The 10813-nt window shown below is 40.5% G+C and overlaps 1 protein-coding gene across 1 annotated transcript in view; it reads left to right on the top strand.

Annotated features, from left to right (window-relative positions):
- LOC137971745 (cytochrome P450 10-like) overlaps positions 1–10377 on the top strand; it is a 21797-nt gene extending 11420 nt beyond the window's left edge. The window contains exons 5-8 of the mRNA XM_068818542.1: positions 3785–3863; positions 6835–6997; positions 7681–7724; positions 7814–10377. Of these exons, the coding sequence (XP_068674643.1) occupies positions 3785–3863; positions 6835–6997; positions 7681–7724; positions 7814–7918 (391 nt within the window). The 3' untranslated portion in view covers positions 7919–10377. The remainder of the gene's footprint in view (positions 1–3784; positions 3864–6834; positions 6998–7680; positions 7725–7813) is intronic.
- The last annotated feature ends 436 nt before the right edge of the window (positions 10378–10813 follow it).

Raw genomic sequence — 10813 nt, 5'->3', positions numbered from 1 at the left:
GTTCCTAACCCATGAGAACAAGTGTAAGAGACAACAGTTTGTGGGGTAATGGGGTAGGAGATGAAGCACTCAATTAGCAGGTCTTGAAAAGGTAGGATAACTAAGTTGACCGGCAAGAGAGGTCGCGATCCTCTCCAAGGGGTTGCAATCCCCAAGGCCATGACAACAAGTCGGCAATACGAGGTTACAATCCTGGCCAAGGGGTTACAATCCCCAAGGTCACAATCCTCTCCAGAGGGTTACAATCCCTCACATGAGAGGTCCTTACCTATCTAGAGTTGCACCCCCTGGTTTCTATGGTAACTGTGTGCGATCAGAAGGCACACAACCCTAGTGCAGTGAGTCTATGGGGCAAATGGTGACCCGCATGGGAACACGTCACCCCACAAATACAAGCAGTGTATTCCCCATTGACGAACCAACCACAAACTGACCAAAATATTAGGATGTAACAAGATATTTACAATAAGATATAAGCGAGTGAGTGGTGGTAATCCTCTCTAGGGGGTGATAACCCCCCAAGGAAGTGAGAGAGAGGTGATAATCCCCCAGGGTAGTGAGAGAGAGATGATAATCCTCTTAAGGGAGTGATAATCCCCCCGGTAGGGAGTGAGAAGTGATAATCCTCTGTAGGGGGTGATAATGGAGTGGTAATCCCCCAGGGTAGTTAGAGAGAGGTGATAATCCTCTCTTGGGGGTGATCATCCCCACAGGGACGCAAAGTGTATTTTCCCAGGACAAACAAAACAAAATTAAAATTGGGAAACAAGCGATGAGGGATAAAATCCCCTCACTAGTTTCCGTAGCACTTCTAGAATTAAAATAATCATTATCGCTTGTACCCGAAAACAAGTACTCAAGTGTTTGATAAGCGGTGTGGATTCAGATTGATTCTGACTCCACTAACTCGCAATTCAATGTGAAAATCTACTGTAGTTCCCTGGCAGTACGCCTGTCAGTCTTGCTGAGCAACGGAAGATCAAACCTGAAAATAACAATTTAACTTATATGGCCACAATAAATGCAGCAGTCCAAGGTCAAACGCTAAAAAATTAATAACAAGCAGAACTAGAATAACAATTAAAACTTGTATCGTTGGCCACAAAAAATTCAACAATCAAAGATCAAACACGAAAATATCAGTCAGAGGGATTAAACTTGTAAGGCCTCAAGACATGTATGTGTAAATTCAACGCTAAAAGATCAAACACTAAAATAACGAGCAGACCTAAAACAACAATTAAACTCCTATGGCCAAAATAAATTCAGCAGTCAAAGAGCAACACTAAAAGATGAATCAGAGGGATTAGGCTCAGTGTAATGCCACAATAAATTCAGAAGTCAAAGATCAAACACTAAAATAACAATGGAACATGGTGTGACGTTCATGTGAAACAAGATTGCTCTGTAACAGAGAAAGCCTGCGCTCAAATGCATATCCCTCGCAGAGGTCATGGTTGTCACATTAACTTTAATTTATAATGGTTTATAAATTGGCTGGAAAAAAAACAAGGTATTTATTATATCTCTAGATCATCAAAGCAAACAACAAAAAACCCTTTAAATCTAGTGAGAACCCATAACGGTAAACTACAGCCCACTAAATCGGCCAATAATATTGTACTTTCTATCCGAGAGCTGGTTGAAGTTTCTCAGTATTTTTTTAAATAAATAAGTATAAATAAAAGCATTTATATGGCGCCATACTCCACTAATTTAGGGAGTCAGGGTGGCTTAGTGGTTATCTATCGGGCCTCCCACCACTGCGAGCCGAGGTTCAATTCTGGCCTCGGCCAGCATGTGGGCTGAGTTTCAGTCGATCTCAACCTGACTCGAGGGTTTTTCTCCGAGTACTCCGGTTTTCCTCCCTCATCAAAATCGACTCTCAGCTAATTAACATCTAGCTGTGGTGCTGTGCTCCGACATCAAACATGGACTGTATAGCGGCAGCCAGAGGCGCCTTTGTATGCTTTCAGCCCGATGTCGTGAGCCGCGCTCTTCACAATTCAGTCCTCGACTGCAAGTAAGGGTGATTAGCAATAGCAATATTTAATTGTCCATGGCACTTAACAATAAAATAACTCATAATTAGACTACATTAACTATATTATTCAATACTGTACAGGCTAATAAAACCACAGGTAACCCAGGCTCACTGTGTGTGCCACATAGGTAAATATAGAGGACATATGAGGCGACGTTTAGGTCTGAAAATTTGCTAGAAAATGGAAATAAAAATCGATAAAACTTACCATGGGGTGAGCTGTTGTTGTCTTTAATACGTACACGAAGTTTCGGGGAAAATGGTCCCCGTTCATCTTCCTTCATAGTATAGTGACCAGGTAGGAGACGGAAGCCAGTTTAGGGACTCCGATCGAGCCAAAACAAGCACGATTTTTCTCGCGAAAATCGAATCCAGTCGCTAAATTAACACTCCAGTCTCGTGGAACATGAATTTCTCTAAACCATGAATCCACTGAAGCATCTCCAGGTAGCAACGCGAAGCCACCAGACTCCGTAGAACTTGTAAGTTAACCTGCTAAAATGGCCGTCAGAGATCGTTGTCCTCGCGCCGCGAGGGGCAGTGGGGCAGTGTCCAATTCAAAATGGCACTCAACTCGGGACACCTGGTGACGAGTATAATAAGTTCTGGAGGGAGGGGAGTCCCAAATTGCTAAAAACAAAACTCACTGAGCAATCTGGGACTCCCTTCCCTCCAGGGGCACTTATTATACTCGTCATCAGGCGTCCCGAGTTGAGTGCCATTTTGAATTGGACACTTTGCGAGAACAACGGTTTCTGAACGCCATTTTAGCAGGTTAACTTACAAGTTCAACGCAGTCTGGTGGCTTCGCGTTGCTACCTGGACATGCTTCAGTGGATTCATGGTTTAGAGAAATTCATGTACCACGAGCCTGGCGTGTTTATTTAGCGACTGGATTCGATTTTCGCGAAAAAAATCGTGCCTGTTTTGGGTCGATCGGAGTCCCTAAGCTGGCTACCTTGTCACTATACTATGAAGGAAGGTGAACGGGGATCATTTTCCCCGAAACTTCGTATACGTATTATACGTATTAAAGACAACAACAGCTCACCACATGGTAAGTTTTATCGATTTTTATTTCCATTTTCTAGCAAATTCTCAGACCTAAACTTCGCCTCATATGTTCTCTATATTTACCTATGTGGCACACACAGTGAGCCTGGGTTACCTGTGATAAAACTTACATATCAAAAGCGTCCCAAAAAATAAACATTGACTCTATTACATTTACATTCTACTACATTTGATAGCACTGACATTTCCTAAAGAGTATGAAATTCAAGAAGCAGGTTAATCATGAAGCCTCATGATTGATATATTTCCATTTTAATACTAGCACTGTGTGATTGACGCATGCAGTGCATGCATTGCAAGTATAATTTATGGACTACCTAAACCCCTAAACATTCCCACAATACCACTCTCATACCTAAATATTTCGAAGTGGGGAATTTTGGAATTGCACGATTACTATAATATACATGGATACTGGAATATCGCGGACTAAAGATCACCTTTAGCATTGCTCTTATTGATAGCCAAGTCGATCGACACATGACTTTAAAATTGCCCAATCTGGTGTTTTTGTGACGAATGCTTGGAGGAGAGTTTGACTCGTTTACTGCTTATCGACTTTCAAGATGGTACAAGTTGAAACAAAAATCTCAAAAACATAAGCTTACCGTTCAGACGTAATTTCCTGTTAAATCTCTTGTGTTGTTCTCGGTTTTTTTTTTCTAGGTTGTATCCTGTTGCTTGGGAAAATTCCCGTTTTCTTCAGGAAGAGATCGTTATCCAGGGCTATCGCATACCTCCCAAGGCAAGTCAATTTGATAAGCCGACAAGGCGAACTTGATTGGTTATTCCCAGCTAAACGGTCTATGCTTCTTCCCCACTGAGGGTGTTGTAGACTGTTTTGGTTTTTTTGGTTTTTTAAAGTTAACCTTAAGCCTAAGAAGACGAATTGCATCAATAGTACTCGATTATACGAGCGACCCAAGCCCGGTTTACACTACAGAAATATTTTGGCACGGCTCCTGTGAAATTGGCACGGGTGCCAAAAAAGAGCCCAGCAAACTTTATTTACACTACACCATTTTTACCGTACCAAAAATACCGTACCAAAATTTTTGGGCCCACGTAACCTCTCATGGAGCCATGCGCAGTTCAACTATAATGAAGAACGTCCGCGTGATTTTGGTGGAGAATGAGCCGCCATTTTGAAATGTACTTAAAAAGACCGCTAGCCTATATGAATTAAGGCTCAAATTTAGCCCTTTAAAGTGTTTACACTACTTGTTCTATCCGAACCGTGCCTATTTTTTCAGCACCCGTACCATTTTCACCCGTGCTCGGACTACCTCGCCGAAGGTCCCAGCACGGGTAAGAATTTTGGTTCGGCGCGGATGAAATTTGGTATTGACAGGTTGTTTACACTGCAAATTTTATCCGAGCCGAACCTTTTTTTTGGGACCCGTGCCAATGTCACTCGAGCCGTGCCAAATATTTTCTGTAGAGTAAACCGGGCTCCAGTCGATCAACGCCTTCGCTGTAGCTTCAGTTGCGCCCGCACAGAGCCCCTAGTGTGAAAACATCATCCAATGGCTATTTGAACGTCAGCTCAAAATAATATTTTTCTTTATCATGACATGTGTAAAACGTAAAGTAATGTCACGTGGATGTTATGTAATGTTATCTGGTGCAAGGACGCCCACACTTGGGTATCAAGTGAAGCATCACAAAGCACATTCGCGTTCGCGTTTTTTGTTTTTTGTTTTTTGGTCGCGTCGTTGACCAAGTGACCAAAAGAAACGGACGGATCTGGGGACGAGAGTGCCCAAGGCAAAAAAGAAGGTGCGAATGCGTGTTCCATTTAACAATAGGGACTTAACGATCTACGACGTGGTCGTCAACGAGAACGCCACGAAACAACAATATCATTGGTTAAAAGAGGAAAAGCAACCGTCCGGCACGCATTTTTGCACATATTCTTGCGGTACTAACAGCGTCGTGAAATCACCAAATTTGAGGTTTTAACGACAACGCAAGCGCGCAAATGTGAATCTGTAATTCTCTATTTTTACTCTGAAACCGCTCGTACCAACTTAATTTTAGGATACTTCGCACACATTGTTCGACGCGAACGAGATGGCCTAACCGCGAGAGACATATGATAGTGCAAAGTTATATTTTGAGGTGAAGTTTTCGTTGACGTGGCGGTCGTAGATCGTAAGGTCCCAAATTATTCTACGAGGGCGAACTGGATATGAAGTGATAGATAACAAACGAGGCGCGTAGCGCCGAGTTGGTTATAATCATTTTATATATCCAGCAAACCCGAGTTGAATAATGGTTTGCAGTATCAATAAATTCGCTTGAGTTACGAAGGAAGTTTATTTGCTTAGTGCAGATGTACAAGATCATTTTCGGACACTGTGACATAGATCCTTATATGTTTTTTGATTTTAATGTATTAGCGAAGACGCGTAGGAACCATAATTTTAAGATAAGACCTAAAAAGACACGTACAAATTACTTTAAATGTTCATTTTTAATCGCTACGTAACAGATTGGAATAGTATTCCATCGAACATTATGCATGCACCTTCATTAAGCAGTTTTAAGTTCTATCTATTAGATCATTTGTGTCAATTTTAAACCAGGTTTACCTCGTGAGAGACAAGTATGTAATTTAATTAGATTAGCTTTTGGCCGTATCTATATTTTATTTCATGATTTTTAGTGTCAATTTTAGTATGCAATTTAATTAGGTTAGTTTTGATCCGCGTTTAAACTTTACTAGCAAATTCATGCCCTTCTCAGCAAAGCAGGGTGATGTACGGACACATTACGAGTGTGCAAGAAATATGGCTATAGTCTTGTTTCTCTTCACCACCTCTTCCATAGTTTGATTATACCTATTTTTACTTACAGTATATCAGTATGGGGTGTTGCTAGTTATGAATAAAGTATATCTTTCCAAAATTGACAAGTTTCAGAAAAGAGCAGTTCGTCTTGGTTTCCTTAAGGAGGTCTCACCCGTCTTAAGTCTTTTAGACGCCTCAGATAGTAAGTTATGGAAGAGTAAAACTTCTTCTACTGAAGCCCCTTTGGTAGATCTTCTCCCTCCCAGTAAAACAAGATTGCTAAGGAATCGTGGTCATTCCTATGTACTTCCTCAGATTAGGACCGAACGTTTCAAACGTTGTTTTGTTAATAGATACCTTTTCAATTTCATTTAATTGTTCATTGTAATCCAGAACGTTTGTTTTTTGGAACTAAGAAAGAGTTGTATTTATTTATTTTTTATTGCTGCCGGGTTCCTTGACCACTGATTAGGTACAGCAGGCTACGGGTCAATAGCCCGTGAGGCGAAGCCGAATGGCTATTGACCCGCGGTCCTTGAGGGCGAAGGGTCTAATTGTTTTAGTATCACTCAGCTAGTCGGGCAGAAAAGGCAATAATAAAGTTAGCAAATGCAACTTAAAAAAAATTATTTGGGAATAAAACGATAGAAAGTCCTCTAGTAGCGTAGCCAATCAAAATGCAGAATTTGCATTAGTCCACTAGTTGGGTGATACTAAGAACTGATAGCGTGTGTCCGGCGAGCCAATAAAAATGCTTGAAATCCGATATCCATAGTATAGTTTTTAATAATCTATTTTATTCAGATTAGAACATCATCAAAACATCATCGCGTCCAGGTTTTACATTCAGACTTGTTTCCCTTGCGTTTGCGTCGTCGCATACGCTAGCTTCTCAACCCTTGTGAATTGACTTCTCTTTGGCAGACAATGATTCGTATACCGTTGTACGCAATGGGCCGCAATCCCAAGCTGTTTGATGAACCTCAAAAGTACAAACCTGAGCGATGGCTGAGGGATGATACACACAAGTCTCCATATCATTCTTTTTCTTCGCTCCCTTTCGGATTTGGCACCCGAATGTGTATTGGTAAGAAGATGCATTTACATTCAATGAGTAGCAATAATTGATAATACGTGAGTATTGAAATTGGACTTGGCCAAGTTATTCGAAAGCAGTGTCAGCGCTAATGTATATTTGATGTGCTGGTTTTATGCAAAAGAACTGAATGATTCTCCCACTTAACTGGTTGTCACTTTAAAGACACCTGAAAAATTCAGGCGCCTTCAACTGGATTCGAACCAATGAGTTCTGCGATGCCGGTGCGATGCTTTACCAACTGAGCTATGAAGCCACACAGTTGGGAGCAGGTCAATCGTTGGGCTCATGTTTTACGTGAAAGGACTAATGAAATGAAAGAGAAATGCAACTATTAGTTGCCATGGTATTTAAACTAGTGTAGCGCTAACCTAGGCCCAGTTGTTCAAAAGGCGATTAACGCTAATCCCAGATTAAAAATTAACCAAGGAGTTTATTCCTTAATTCCCAAATGCTGTTCAACACTGATATTCAATAAAACTTTACATTAGAAGAAGTCAAGCTTGAAAAACAAGAATAAGCAAAAGAAACTTTCACCAAAAGTTGAAAACATAAAACAAACGTCTACGCTAATCCTGTATTAAGTTAATCGGCTTTCGAACAACCGTCCCTGACTCCTACGAACTAATTCCTGATCAATTCTTTTAGTAATACTTTACTCTTTTATTGAACAGGGCGCCGAGTGGCCGAATTAGAAATGCGTCTCTTTCTTTCACAGGTAGGATGATGCAGAAGAATTTTCTGTCTATCTGTCTGTCTAACAGACCCCCTTTTGTACCAAGTTAATCATCTGTTGTTCTCACACAGGTGTGTCAGAACTTCTGGGTGGAGTCTTTGAACGAGGTCCAGCCAATGATTACCTCACTTTTGGTTCCAGATAAGAAAGTTGAGTTACGATTTGTTGAACGATAAACGGTCAAGTTCTCTTTTTTTTCTCACTTAACATCGAAGAAGCAGTTATATTAGCTTGGTGTCATTGCGGCAAACGTTAAGCTGCTTGTGGTAAAACTATCAAAATCCTCACTGTAACGAACATCACCTGAAATCAAGTAGGTCTCATTGATTTTGGGCAAACATACAATACAATACATACTTCATTGACCGCTCCCCATAGGGGCTTTTCAGGGCCAATGAAACACAACGAAACGACGAAACAGAAAAACAATAACTGTTAAGAATCCCAACTGGCCGGAGGCAAACCAGTTGGCTATTTACAAGTGCAGCTGGGAAGTTGAACCAGGGACTACCAGGAACAAATTCAACGAGTGGTCAGAGCGGGTCTTGAACCCGGGATCCCCGGATCTCAAGGCAAGCGCCCTAACCACCGGGCCACACTGCCTCTTAAGCAACGACAACGTTGACGGCAACGAGAACGTCATAAATGTGCATATTCAGAGGGCAAAAACAATAGCTTTGCACGTCCTGCACGTGCGTTTTTAGTTTTGTCTATTTCTTTGCCGACGTCTTCAAAGACCATGAACTAGGTTTTATTAAGAATGTCAGCAATTTTCATTTTCTCCCCTAAATGAAGCGCCGTTTCGACCAGTGTCATTTTTGAGGAACTACCACACCCTTGTCATATACAAAAGGTTGAAATGGTCCCGGATCAATTCGGGATTATTTCAACCTTTTGAATACAATGTGTACAACATTTTAAAACAATGACGTGAATTTATATTTTGAGATGATGTTCTTGTTGCTTAAGTCCTCTAATTTCAGCCTCGGCTGACGAGGGTTTGCCGTTCTCTGTAAACGCGACTCTCGTAAATCTCTCTTAATTCGCTTACGTCAGCGCTGGAAAGAGGGTTTGTCTTTTAACCCCGCCTCAGGTTGCAAGCAAAAGGGAGTTCACAGTCAACCTATGTCACGCGTGACCAGTAACCACAAGACTCAAGTCAACTTTCGAATTCCGCTTTGGAGCTTCCGTGATTTGAATGAAATCTGGGAGTTTTTTCTGAAATTTGCTAAGAAAAATGCACAATAACTGAACAAAATTCATAAAACGCTTGAAATGGTTTTCAATTTCGAACACCGTTTATTTTATAATAAAACGAAAGTTTATAGCTAACAATATTTGATATATCAAGGAAAGTATCCACGGGAATTCAGAATCTCGAGAACAAAGTTCAAAACTGGCTCGCACTTCAAATTTCAAAACTTCTGGTCACGCGTGACATAGCGTGACTGTAAGCAAGGACAACAGCAACGTCAACGAAAAAACGTCGCTTCATAATACACCTTTTTTGAATGTAAAGAACGCTTTATTGTTTGTACAATCCCATCAATATTTGTCTTACCCACACTAACGCCGTCCAGGAATGGTAATGAATTTCAAACTGTGTGATGAAAATGTTAATGGATGGTTATGCACTTTAACGTTTTCATGATGGTGTTAATGACTTGAATGTTAGCGCAAATGAAAGTATATTTTCCTCTTTTGTATGCCGAATGACGCATATGAACATATGAAAATGCTATTGAATGGAAACAAAAATGCAAAATCGTTATTGAATCTGAGTTACGTGCAAATGTTCGCTTCTTGGCGCTCATGAATGCATCTGGTCGTCAATTCACGCAAATGAATGCATATACTCAGTATTTTTGCATTTTAGTTTGCATCTTTTCACCGCGAAACATTACCGGTCTAGATGCCGGTCTAGATGGGAAAATCTAGACCGCGGTCAATATCGATTTCAGCCAATCAAATTCGTGAACTTGGTAGTTCCCAGTCCTTGTGAGACAGAGCCATATAATAAAACTTATTAAATAATTAGGATAGTACGCGCACTCTCATTGGTCAATAGTTGTTTTTAGATGAGAGTATGTAAACACGGCTGTAACATTGCACGAATTTTGATTGGTTATGTGTTGTGAGACGCTCGTTTTGGTTTGGCTGGTAGGAAATATGAGCTTGTATCAAGAAAATCTGTTTCAATCAATCAGAAGTAAAAAAAACAGCATTTTCCTTCATTTGTCGAATTATTTTTGAGAGAGATTTTATAAAAGCAATAGAGGACTTTTTTCCGTGTTTACACTCGCGGAGAATTCTCGACTGGACAGTTATGAAAACCCTCCAAACCCAACTCCCCCTCGTGTTTAGATAAGGCTACGTAAACACGAAAAAAGTTCTCTGATGCTTAAAGCGTTAACGCAAGTATTGAGGTCGTGATTATTCCGTCACAGTCTTGTTCACCATGTACAATACGGGAGAACTATCCTGTGAACAGTTTCAGGGTAAAAATAGAAAATGAATAAAATTTGGTGAGTTCACGTTTTTGTTTTGTGGATTACGGAAAAGACATGCATAGAAACTGGGGCTGCGCGTGCAGCGCGATTATTATTTTTTAATCAATAAAATTCTTGCTCTGTGACGTTGTCGTTGCCATAGCCTTCATCTTTGCTTAAATTCCCCAATATAACATAGAGTGCAAAATTACTGAATGCTGATTGGCTGATACAGGGAGCATTTTGCATTAGTTTTCGTAATTGCCCTAGTCATAACTACTTTCATTATTTTCACGTAGAAAATGTTTTAGCTGGGTTGGTTTACTTGCTTTGGCGTTGTTTGTATCTTTATAATGCCAGTTTGGTTTTTTTAAATATCCCCCCAAATATCCCGTATCCCTATCATTTTTTACCTAAATATCCCGTATCCTGATAACCCCTAATAGGGCCTGGATGTTGCCATGCATTTGCAAGTTTACTAGCATTAATAATGAGAGATAACCACCACTTCTGCTTTTACAATAAATAACTTCTAGTTAAATTACAGATTTATCTTTCTGGTAATCTCTCGCCATTTTCCGA

The sequence above is a fragment of the Montipora foliosa genome, chromosome 1, assembly GCF_036669935.1.
Source record: "Montipora foliosa isolate CH-2021 chromosome 1, ASM3666993v2, whole genome shotgun sequence".
Classification (NCBI taxonomy): domain Eukaryota; kingdom Metazoa; phylum Cnidaria; class Anthozoa; order Scleractinia; family Acroporidae; genus Montipora; species Montipora foliosa.
The sequence above is the reverse complement of the archived record's forward strand: the minus strand, read 5'-3'. Positions and strand labels throughout refer to the sequence as shown.